General features: G+C 40.2%; 1 protein-coding gene across 5 annotated transcripts in view; it reads left to right on the top strand.

Moving 5' to 3' along the window:
- The window catches only part of LOC122564279 (nuclear transport factor 2-like), a 50,289-nt gene that overhangs the window by 17,728 nt on the left and 19,802 nt on the right, over positions 1 to 12,759 (top strand). For 3 of the 5 annotated variants that reach the window (XM_043718958.1, XM_043718957.1, XM_043718955.1), the window contains exons 4-5: positions 2,030 to 2,128; positions 2,593 to 2,841. In XM_043718958.1, coding sequence (XP_043574893.1) covers positions 2,030 to 2,128; positions 2,593 to 2,826 — 333 coding nt within the window. In that variant the 3' untranslated portion in view covers positions 2,827 to 2,841. Of the gene's footprint in view, positions 1 to 2,029; positions 2,129 to 2,592; positions 2,842 to 12,759 lie in introns of those variants that run through there. The other 2 variants (XM_043718956.1, XM_043718959.1) reach the window with 1 other exon arrangement.

The following is a 12,759-nucleotide window of genomic DNA, read 5'->3' as shown; positions in this document are numbered from 1 at the left end:
TGTACAACAAGGCCTTCGTCCCTGGGATCATTCTTGTAAATCTCCTTTGGACCACATCCACTACTAGTACATTCTTACTTAGATACAGCGCCCAAAATTGCCCTCAATATTCCAAATGTGGTCTGACCAGAGCCTCCTACAGTCTCAGCACCTCTGCTGTTTGTATTCTAGTCATAGTCAGAGTCATACAGATGTACAGCATGGAAACAGACCCTTCGGTCCAAAAAATGCTATCATTGCATTTGACTTCTCAACTGCCAACTGAACCTGCACGTTAATCTTGAACTAGACTCCTAAGTCCTCTGCTTCAGAATTCCGAAACCTTTCCCCATTTAGAAAATAGTCTGTGTGCCTCTGCTCTTCCTAGAGTGCATAACCTCACATTTTCCCACGTTGTATTCCATCTGCTAATCCTTTGCCCACTTAGGAAGTTTACATCCTTGTGTGGCCTCCAAGCTTCCTCAACATCTGTCCATTCACCGATCTTTGTGCCATCTGCAAACTTAACAACAATGCCTTAGTTGCTTAGTCCAGATCGTTAATGTATAATGTGAACAGTTGTGGTTCCAGCACAGCTGTGGAACTCCACTAGTCACCAGCTGTCATCCAAAAAAGACCTGTCTGCCAGTCAGCTAATCCTCCATTCATGCCAGCATCTTGCCCCTAATACCACTTTCTCTTATTTTACTTAGCAGCACCTTGTCAAATGCCTTTTGGAAATCCAAATATATCACATCCACTGGCTCTCCTTTCCCTAACTTGTTGCTTCCTCAAAGAATTTGAACAGGATTTGTCAGACATGACCTCCCTTTGATAAAACTGAGACTCAGCCCTATGTTACACCATCCCGTCCCTCCTTCCAAGTACTTTGCAATCTCATCCTTAACAATGGACTGAGGTCAGGTTAATCAGTATTAACCACCTTCCTATATTCTGCCTCCTACATTTTCTTAAAACAGGGGTTTTGCATTAGCCATTTTCTGATCTCTTAGGACTCTCCTGACTCCAGTGATCCCTGAAAGATCACCACTAATGCCTCCACAATCTCCCCCAGCTGTCTCCTTCAGAACCTGGGTGTGGTCCATCTTGTCCTGCTGATTTATTCACCTTTGGACTTTTCTGCTTTTCCAGCACTTTTCCTTAGTGCTGGCCACCTCATTCACCTTTTCTTCCCCAACCCAACTCTCTAGTATGCTGCTGGCATCTTTCGCTATGAAATCTGATGCAATGTACAAAGCTACTAGAGTTTGAATAAGGTTTGTGATAGAAACAAGGAGCTTTGCCATTGGATTTTGTTTTCCTAATAAGTCATGATGACTTTGGGTGTTGCGATGTGAGCTGAGGTTAAATTGTGGGATTCTAAAATTTGATGAACCAGTCAAGATATTGTGTAATGTAATTTTAGAAAACTGGGAATATGCTTGAATAATTTGTCATAAATGTGTATTCTGGCTGTGGGATCTGTGTAAGGAAAAGTTATCCATCAAGCCTTGTAATTCACTCAATTCAAAGTCCTTTGTATATGGTGTGTTTGGTGATTCCAATAAATAGCAGTCGTAATGTCTGTTTGCCAGGAAATTTCAGAATCAGAATATTTTCAGAAATCTTGCAGTTCGTAAATGAAATTTAGGATCTACTGTGTAATGTTTTCCATTTTGAGCAAGGCTTATTTGTGATTCCATTTCACTGGTACTTACAAGGGCTTTCTGCCTGTGATTTCTAAATGTGTGCTTCCTGTAGTGCCGTTTCTCCTTGCACATGCCTGATTGCACAGTAACCTAGTGTTTTGCAAATTAAAGCATGCTGGTTATTTTGTGTTGGCTGAATACAAAAGCTGTATAATAACTTGAACCAAAGGGTGTTTGCCAATTATGTTATCTGCAAAATCTCCACCTTGAATAATGGGATTTTTAATATTCATTATTTCTTCAGGTTTTGGAAACTTGCAGCATCACAATTTCTTCTATTAATAATAGTAATAATTTACAAACTTCATTCACCATTTCTATTTTTGTCCTTCTCCCTCTAGAGCCTACCATTTCAGAAAATTCAACATAGTATAACTGCAGAGGACCATCAACCAGCACCAGACACTTGTGTTCTGAGTATGGTTGTAGGGCAGCTAAAGGTGAGCAGGAATTTTGGAATTACCTATGTTGTTCAATTTAGTAACTTAAACAATCTTGTCAGTAGCAAACTAGATGTTTGAAATTGTTAAATGCTTGATCAGTTAAAATGTCCTTTTATTTTCTGTTTCATTTTACTGTTAAAATTAGTAGTTGCATTTATTTAAACAGTTAAAGGGCAGAGAAATGGATTAGGCTATTGAACCTTGCTGGCATCTTCTGTCATTTCAATTTGACCATGGCTGATCTGTATCTCATGAATTTACCCACCTTTCTTGTTCTGTAATCCTTAATAGCATTTCCCAATAAAAATCTTAAACTGTCTGGGTTGGGAGAAAGTCTCCACGTTTGCAATACTCTTTTTCATAAAGTCTTTCTTGACCTGACCAAATCCTTTAATTGTCCATCAGATTTTCCATTCAAAGAAATACAAGCCTAGCCTATTCAATCTGTCCTCTTATCATAGCTCCAGTACCTGATGAATCTACAGTGCAGTCTTCCAAGATCGATCATAAAATTGCCATGTTGCAGAAGGAGGCCAGTCAAGCTAGGGTCTGCATTGGAGTTCAGTGAGCATAATGACTTGGTACCAATCTCTTGTCTTGCACATTTTTCGATTCAAAGAATCATTGAATGTCTAACTCTCCCTCCATTCCACTTCCAGGCAGCACACTCTAAACTAAAACTAGTAGTTTTATAGGGTTTTTTTGGTGTATCATATTTGCTGCGTTTGCAAATCGATTTTCATCTGTGCCATCTTCTTGATTCTTTTACAACCAGAAATTTATCTCCATGTATCCATCCAGACATCTCATAATTTTGCAAACTTCTATTAAATATCTTCTTAGTTTTCTCTCTACAGAAGTCCTGTTCTCTCCATTCAATTCTCAAGTGAAGTTGCTTATCCCTAGAATCATTTTTGTAAATCTCTTCGGTAATCCCTCTAAAATCATCCTATCTTGTGCCTAAAACTGTACTCTGTACTCCAGCTGAGGTCGAATTAGTGTCTTGTACTCTGTCCCTATATATAATGTCCAAGATGCTGTATGTTTTAACTGCTATCTTTAATCATATATGCTCTACTCCTGAACCCCTGATGATTTTTAAAATTTGCACCTGGACATCATATCTAGGCCAGCATTTATTGCCCATCCCTAATTGCCTAGAGGGCAGTTAAGAGTCAACCACATGCTGTGGGTCTGGAGTCTCACACGTAAGGCCAGATCAGGAAAAGATGGCAGATTTCCTTCCCAAATGGAATCCGTGAACTAGATGAGTTGTTTTTTTCAGACAACTAACCATGGTCTTATGATCCTCATTAGACCCTTAATTCCAGGCTCTTTGTTGAATTTAAATCCCACCCTCTGCCATGGCAGGATTTAAACCCAGGTCCCCAGAACATTAGCTGAGTTTCTTGATTAATATTCTAGTGATAACACCATTAGGCTTTAAATGCCCCAATGTGCCCCATATTTTGTCTGTCCATGTTCTTATCAAAATGCATCATCGTTTTTTCATATTGAACCCCATCTTCCAAACTTCTGCTCACTCCATCAACTTGCCTCTGTCTTCTGCATGATTTACAAATGCTTCCAAGTTTTGCGAACATTTTTAAATTGTCCCCTGCATGTCAAGGTCTAGATCACTTTTCTATATATAATAGGTTACAATTCCAAACAGTGGGAGACTCCACTACAAACTTTCATCCAGTGTGAAAACCATTGACCATTATTGTCTCCTATCAGCCAGCCAGTTTTGGACTCTCCTTACTACTCTCTCTTCTTTAACTCCATGAGCTATATTTTCACTGTTATGTGACACTGTATTGAGTGCCTTTTGATGTCCATGTTCAGCACATCAGCAGCATCCTCATCGACCTTTTTCTGTTACCTCTTCAAAAGAAAACTCTAGCAAATTAGTTAAATGTGATTTCTGCCAGAAATCCATACTGGCTTTCCTAAACAGTCCAGCATTTTCTTGTGATTCCTAATTCTATCCAGATAATTGCTCCTAGAAGCTTCCCCACCAGGAAGTTAATGCGTTTGCAATTTCCATTCTTGCTTGCTTGCTTCAGTTTTTGGCGTATCTCAGTTGGTCCTGCTACATTTGTCATGCAGCTTAGTGAACACTTCCTCCATCAATTTTTAACATTTCTGGTGACGCAGCTTCTTCCTCGGTCATCATAGCCTTGATTCAAGACAGATGCAAAGCTTCTTTTATTTACCTCTTTTTGGAATGTGGACATTGCTGGTTGGTCCAGCATTTATCACTTACCCCCCAAGTGCCCTAGAAAAGATGTTGATAACATTCACTTAACATCCAGCCATGCCCTTCTTCTCCATGTGTTAATCCCCCTTTAGTCTCTCATTAGTTCTACACCATCTTTTCGCTATCAATTTACAATTGAGATGCATATAGAAGATTTTAGGATTCCCTCTTGCGTCAATCACCAGTCTTATCTCAAACCCACTTAGTTCTCTTTCACCTCCCCTTTTAACCTTCTGTATTCTTCTTGGTTCTTGATTTCTTTTCTACCTGACACACTCGCGTACTTTAACTACTTTTAATTTCTATATTCTTTTTCATCCAAGGACACTTACATTAGATTGGGTCCCCTTTTTCTTTTTGAGGGAATATACCTTGATTGTATTTGAATGCTTTCCATTGTTCACTTGTAGTTTTATCCATCAACGTCTGGTTTGTTTATTTGGCCCAGCCTTATACTTGTCTATTGAGTCAATTCTCTTCCAATTGATTATTCTTACACTTGATTGCCTATTGTCCTTTTTTGTTATCATAAACCTAATGATGCAATGGTCACTCCTAAATCTATCCCCAGACATTCAATCTACTTAGCCATCTCATTTCTGACAACCAGATTGTGTTTTAAAGGCACTGTTTAACAAATTTTTTAAAAATTCAACAGTATCTCATTATGGCAAAACTGGAAAAAGTTAGGAATTGGTTCAGCATCTCAATTGGAGTTAATTCAATTACTAAATAGTTGAATTCTTTGTTTGAGTATCCATTTAATGTGACTTTTTATCAAAATCCTTCATGTAACTGGCTCTGTGTCTTTGGTGTAAAACTGCTGATTAGGAATGCAGACTCTGTCAGAAACTATATAGCAGCCCATTAGCTACCATTGAGCAATTTTAAATTGTTAATGCACTATTCTTGCTGGTAATTGTGTTAGCTAGCAAGGACTTTCATGAGATGTGAGCATTGTTGGCAAGGCCAACATTTGTCCTAGTCCTCCTTGAACTGAGTGGCTTGTTAGACCATTTCACAAGTCAGTTGAGTCCAACACATGTTTTGGATTTGAAGTAACATGTAAATACCCCATCCTTAAGGAACATTAGTGAACTAGATGTTTTTTTCTAACAGTCTATGGTAACTTCATGCTTTCAATTCCGTGTATTTTTGTTTTGAATTCAAGTTCTGCATGTGGTGGGGTTTGACCTTTTCTCCAGGTTATTAACAATACCACTATATCACTTAATCTGAATGGTAAATGTAAGTTTTAACATACAATGAATTGTACAGTTGAGCAGTATCTCTTTGAAATGATAAAATACCCAAGCTGGGTTGTTTAGATGGAGGGATATGGGCCGGGTGCTAGCAGGTAGGACTAGATTGGGTTGGAATATCTGGTCAGCATGGTCTGGTTGGACCGAAGGGTCTGTTTCCATGCTGTACGTCTGTGATTCTACGACTCTATAAGATTGGTTAATAAGCTACTTATTAATTTCTGTAGAAAGGTGTTTTTTGTGACTCCCAAGTCCCCCTTTCTCATTTTTTCTTGCTGCATGGAATCGTATCAGCCCTTCATTTGGAGTTATTTCAGAAACACTTTCAATGTAAGGTTCTCATTGCAAATGGTGGGAGGTGGTGGTGTTATGGTGATGTCACTGCACTAATTTAGCATCCCAAATTAATTATCTGGGGACATAGGTTTGAATCCCACCAAGGCAGATGTTGAAATTTCCATGGAATAAAATCTAAAGCTAATGGCAAATGTGCAATTACTGTTTGTGGTAAATTCCCATCTGGTTCATTTATGTTCTTTCAGAAAGGGACTCCAGATCCTTACCCGATTTAACCTACAAGGGACTCCAGATCCATAACAGTTGATAATTAACTGTCCTTTTGAAATGGCCTAGCAAGTAACTCTATCACAATGCTAAAGTCTAAACAAAGAAAAAAACTGTATGCACCACCTGACATGAGTCTGTGCCTGAAATGACAACATCCGTAGTAATGCTGCAAAGTCATCCTTGCCAACATCTGATGGCTTGTTCCAGAATAGTGAGAATTGTCCCACAAATCAGTTCAGCAACAGATACTTTCAGAATCTAACCTTTATAATAACCCAGGCATCGCTTTCCTGGATATATCCTATCCGAAAATTCTCTCTAACCTTTTTCTGATTCCCTGACTTCAGCGTGTGTGGCAGCAACTTCAGAAACTGGAAGTATGTGCTGTGATCAGTGTGGTGTGAGCAGAACCTTTGGAGAAGCTGCTTGTGCAGATTCGAGGCAACATTGGCTTTGACCCACTGGATATACCTGCCAGATGGGTGACACACTGGTATACAGTTGATGGGAGTTACCCTAGAAGTCCTGAAAGTTCACTTTGGCAGACATAAAGTCTCGTGGCATTGAGTCAAACAAAAACAGCAAAAATCTGCTGATGACAAGCTATCAACTGAGAGGCAAATGGATGAGGAGAGTACAGGAGATGAATTAGAAATAGTTGAGGGCCCTGCCACGAATAGTGGGGGAGGAGGGAATCCTTAGTTGAGGAAGGAAGAGGTCATGTTGGAGAGACAGTGGAAGCTGAGCAGATTCAACCAAGAGTCATAAAGTCATACAGCACAGAAACCAATCCTTCATCCAACTCGTCCATGCTGACCAGGTTCCCAAGCTAAACTGGTCCTGTTTGTCTGCATTTGGCCCATTTTCCCTCTAAACCTTTCCTATTCAAGAAACTGGAAGGATGAAATAAAATCCTTGCAGAAAGCAGGGTGACAGGATGGATAGTTAAGGTTGTTAATTCCCAATGGGAATCGATTGGTTTACTATGGATATTGGTGGACAGCCTATCCTCAGCAGTGGAAATGTGAAATTAAGGATGGAAGTGAAGAATCTGAAATGGACCAGATGAAGGTTAGAGGATGGACGTTGGAAGCAAAAACATTGAATTTTTCTAAGGACTAACATAAGCACTGATCACATTGTTAGTGTATTGGAGAAAGAACTGTGGGTGTATTCTCTGTAACTGGCTGAAACAAGAAAAGTTCTACATCCTCCAAAGAGACAGACATGACTGGGCCCCATGCAAGTACCCATAGCCACACCTTTGATGTGGAGAAAGTCAGACGACTTAAAGGTAAAAGTTGTTCAATATGAGAACAAGCTTAATCAGGTGAAGGAGGATAGTGCTGGATGGCGATTGTTCTGGCCTCAAGGAAGAAGTGATGAGCCTTCAGAAAATCATGGAGAATGGATGTGTAGGGAGATGACAATATGGTGAGGAAGGGATTGTGACAGCCAGAAATGTGTAAATTGTGGAACCAACATTGGTCAGACGAATTGTGAATTTAAGTGGGAAGAAACTAAATAAGGAGTGAATAGTAGAGTCAAGATACGCAGAAATAAATTCAGAGGAGTGGGAACAAGCTTAAATGCTGGACTTGCCAGGATATTTGTGGATTTTAGGAAGGAGGTAGAAATGAGCTGTGTATAGTTGGGGGACTGAGGTTGGAAGCTTTGGAAGGGAGATCTTGAGAGAAAGAGGTCTGTGACAGCACTAGAAACCAAACCCTGATATTCAATGTTTGAGTCACGATTGTGGGAGAATATCTGAGAGTTGGCACTCCACCTCTGTCAGTTTGAGGTGAGCATGCCAGATGACAACTGCACCACCTTTTATCGGCGAGGTTGATAGCAAGGTCAGGATTGGACTTGAGGGAGTGGAGTGCAGCAAGTTCAGTGAGAGGCTAGAATGGGTGAGGGGAGCAGAGAAATTAAGGCAGTTGATGATGTCATGTTGGTAGTTCTTAATGAAGAGATCAAGTATAGGTGGAGAGTTCAGGTGGAGGGTGATTATTGGAGGTGGGTTAAAGGGTCACTGGTGTGGGACGAGGACTCTTGCCCAAAGAAGTGGGCACAGAGGCAAAGGTGACAAAGAATTCAATAATATCTTTTGGCTGAAATTATTTGAACTGGGGCTGTAAATGAATAAAACTAATTCCTTTTAAGAACTGAGCATCCGAAAGGGGAATATTTAGCAAGAGATAATGTGGTGAGAAGGAATGGAGTCAGAAAGGAGGAAGAATCCAAAGGGGTTTCATACCTGAGCTTGTCTTAACACCTGAAAGAAAGACTGTTTCTGTTTATAGATTCAAATGAGATGGTGAATGAAATGGAACTATGCACCAGGAAATTTTAATGTGCATGTGGTGGTGCATGGCACAGTGTGGGTCTCAATGCAGCAGGAGCAGCTATCTGAGGAGCATATGTGTTTGAGATGTTTATAATCTTGGGTGGATTTGAAATATGGATTCATGCAGGATAAGACTGAGCAGGAGATGTTGACTGGGGAAGGAGATCTGGTTGTAAAAGTGTATAAAACAAGGAAAGAAAGCAATTAAGGTTAAAAGGTCAAAATTAAAACAAATTTCACCGGAGAGAAGAGCAGAACTGCCTAGAGGTTGGCATTCAATGAAAAGCAGCAAATAAAAATAAAATACTGCAGATGCTGGAGAAACTTGGCAGGCTTGGCAGTATCTGTGGAGAGGCAAACAGTGTTTTGAGTCTGATATGACTCTTAATAGAAAAGAGCTGTAAAGTGGTAGCTTTTATGTTGACAGGCGAAAAGACTTGTATTCCTTAATACCTGAAAGGAAGAGAAAGAGTTGAGTGGCTGTTTTTGATACCAAGGCAACATTTTACTGAGTGGCACTAAGGAACCCTAACAAACTGCAGTCAGTGAAAATCAAAAGAGAAAACACTGGTTAAGATTATTCCCAGTACAAAGGAAGATGGTTCTAGTTGAAGGTAAATCATTCAGCCTCAGAATGTCATTACAGCAGTTCCTCAGGCTGCTGCCTTGTCCCAGCCAGTTGCTTCATCAATGACCTTCCTTTCATTATAAGGTCAGTTGGGATATTGTGCAGTCAACTCTGAATGTTCAGAACCATTTGTGACATTGCAGAAACTGACATTGTGTCGATGTGCTCAAAACATGGACAACCTCCAAGCTTATCTAATAAGTGGAAAGTAATATTTGCACCATTCAAATGCCAGGCAATGGCTACATCCAAAAGGAAAGAATCTAGCCATCACCCCTTGGCATTCAAAGGTATTACCATTGTCAAATCCCCTACATCAACATTCTGGGCATTACCATTGATGAGGCACAGAACTAGACTAACTATACAGATATTGTGGCTACAAGAACAAGTCACAAGAACAAGAACTTGTGTCTCCCAAATGCCTGTCTCTGAACTACAAAGCTGATGGTATACTCTGCATTTGCCTGCTCCAATGACACCATGCAGAACAAAATGACCTGCTTGATCGGCAACTTATCCTCCACCTTAATCACTTGCTTCCATCACCACTGATGCACGTTGGCAGCAATTTGAACCATCTATACATATACGGCAGTAGCTCTGAACCTGGTAAACCCATCTTCTCTACTATCTAGAAGGACGACTGCAACAGATGCAATGGAATACCGCCTCAATTCCAGTCCAAACTCTACACCATCCTGACTTAAAACTATCTCTCGATTCCTTCACTGTCAATAGGCTAAACTCCTGGAATTCACTTACAATAATACTGGGTTTCCCTAAACCTGAAGGACTGTGGTTCATGAAGGCAGTTAACCACCAACTTAAGGCCAATACAGTGGGTATTGTTACGTGGCAGTGAACCCTTCTGTTAATTAAACCAAACACTCAAAAGCTCACCTTGCCTTGTAATCTGTTAAAACAAGTGACAGTGAGCTTCTGGATTCCACTAGTTGAAGAAAATAACGTCACTTTATTTTCTACCTCCTAAAACAACCCAACCCAACCCCCCCCCCCCCCCCCCCCCCCCCTCCCTGCCCTTCTCTTGTTATCTGCCTCCAACTCAAGTACCTTATTGGAACAGCATATTGTTAAAATTACACCAACTTAATTTCAAAACCACACCGTTTCTGATGTCTTGAATTTTTACTCTTCTGGCTGAAGATCTCCCTGGGTTGTCGTCTGTCTTTTTAACTGTGAATGTTTCGTATGAAAAGGTACCTTTGATAGTGTTCCTAATTTCATGGGTCTCTTTCAATTGCAGTTGCTTTGTGTCCAATTTTCAAAATGCCTACATTTTTATCCCCAACATCAGATTGTCTCATTAGTTCAATGTTGGCAAAACAATAAATTCAAACACAGTTGGGTTTTACCATCCTGGGGCATAATTTAATCTGGTTCAATTCAAATTGCCAAAACAGCAACCAACTCGTATCCGTTTCACAGCCAAATATTACATTTTTTTCAATTTCTCAGTACACTGAGACCACCATAGTCATATCACAGGTGCATGTAAAAAGCTCAGTTTACGAGAGCATTCACACTCAAAGGTACAGTACACGCTTGCAACTTCATAACAGTATTAAATCCTAGCCAGCTAGCAACACCTACATCCTAAGAATTTAAAAATCTGCAGAGGAGAGAGAACATCTGACATAAAAGATGCATTGATTTTATTTTATCAGTTCTTTCTGGTGACAATAACTTTGCTTCTTGACAGTGTTTGAGATTTGAAACCAGATTGATGGGAAATAAAGGTAAAACCAATCATCTAAAATGAGTACTAACAAGTTCTAATAAGCAGTCAACTGCCATCTTAAGGTGAAAAGTTTTGCATTAAAATGTAGTGTACTTTTATTTCTATACTCAAATGTATTTTTGTACATTGTATCTTTCTGCTGTCTGTGCAGCTGTCTTAAGAGAAGAAAAAAATGTGTTTTATGGTCTCTGCTATACCAGGAGAACTGTTGAGACAGGCAATGAGAGCTCTCCTACTCTTCAATATGATCATGAGATCCTTTGTTCACCTGAGGGGGCAGATGGGACTTCTGTGAAAGTCTCATCTAAATTACAAACATGGCTTGGGGATGGCAGGGCTGGCAGCTTAATGTTCCAGGATGCAAATCCTACAGGAAGGATAGAAAGGGGGGTGGGTGGCCTTTTTGATAAGGGATAGCATTACTGCTGTGCTGAGGGAGGAAAGTCCCAGAAACGCATCTAGGGAAGTTATTTGGGTGGAACTGAGAAATAAGAAAGGGATGATCACCTTATTGGGATTGTATTATAGACCCCCCCCCCAATAGTCAGGAAATTGAGAAACAAACTTGTAAGGAGATCTCAGCTATCTGTAAGATAATAGGGTGGTTTGGTAGGGGATTTTAACTTTGCAAACATAGATTGGGACTGCCATAGTGTTAAGAGTTTAGATAGAGAGGAATTTGTGTGTACAAGAAAATTTTCTGATTCAGTCTGTGGATGTAAAACTTGACCTACTGTTGAGGAAATAAGGTAGGGCAGGTGACTGAGGTGTCAGTGGATGAGCACTTTGGGGCCAGTGACCATAATTCTATTAGATATAAAATAATGATGGAAAAGGATAGACCAGATCTAAAAGTTGAAGTTCTAAAAGTTGAAGTTCTAAATTGGAGAAAGGCTAATTTTGACAGTATTGGGCAAGAACTTTCAAAAGCTGATTGGGGGCAGATGTTCGCAGGTAAAGGGACGGCTGGAAAACAGGAAGCCCTCAGAAATGAGAAAACGAGAATCCAGAGAGTGTAGTTCTGTCAGGGTGAAAGGAAAGGCTGATAGGTATAGGGAATGCTGGATGACTAAAGAAATTGAGGGCTTGGTTAAGAAAAAGGAGGAAGCATATGTAAAGTATAGACAGGATAGATCGAGTGAATCCTTAGAGTATAAAGGAAGTAGGAGGAAAGAGAGAAATGAGGAGGGAAAAAAGGGAACATGAGATAACTTTGGCAAATAGAATTAAGGAGAATCCAAAGGTTTTTTTACAAATATATTAAGGACAAAAGGGTAACGAGGGAGAGAATACGGCCCCTCAAAGATCAGCAAGGTGACCTTTGTGGGGAGTGGCAGAAAATGGGAGAGATACTAAATGAGTATTTTGCATCAGTCTTTACTGTGGAAGAGGATATGGAAGACATAGACTGTAGGGAGATAGGTGGTGACATCTTGCAAAAATGTCCATAATACAGAGGAGGAAGTGCTGAATGTCTTGAAACGCATAAAAGTGGATAAATCCCCAGGACCTGATCAGGTGCACCCTAGAACTCTGTGGGAAGCTAGAGAAGTGATTGCTGGGCCTCTTGCTGAGATATTTGTAGCATCGATAGTCACAGGTGAGGTGCTGGAAGACTGGAAGTTGGCTAATGTGCCACTGTTTGAGAAGAGTGGTAGGACAAACCAAGGAACTATAGACCAGTGAGCCTGACGTCGGTGGTGGGCATATTGTTGGAGGGAATCCTGAGGGACAGGATGTACATGTATTTGGAAAGGCAAGGACTGATTAGGGATACTCAACATGGTTTTGTGCGT

The sequence above is a fragment of the Chiloscyllium plagiosum genome, chromosome 29, assembly GCF_004010195.1.
Source record: "Chiloscyllium plagiosum isolate BGI_BamShark_2017 chromosome 29, ASM401019v2, whole genome shotgun sequence".
In the NCBI taxonomy this organism is placed as follows: domain Eukaryota; kingdom Metazoa; phylum Chordata; class Chondrichthyes; order Orectolobiformes; family Hemiscylliidae; genus Chiloscyllium; species Chiloscyllium plagiosum.
The sequence above is the reverse complement of the archived record's forward strand: the minus strand, read 5'-3'. Positions and strand labels throughout refer to the sequence as shown.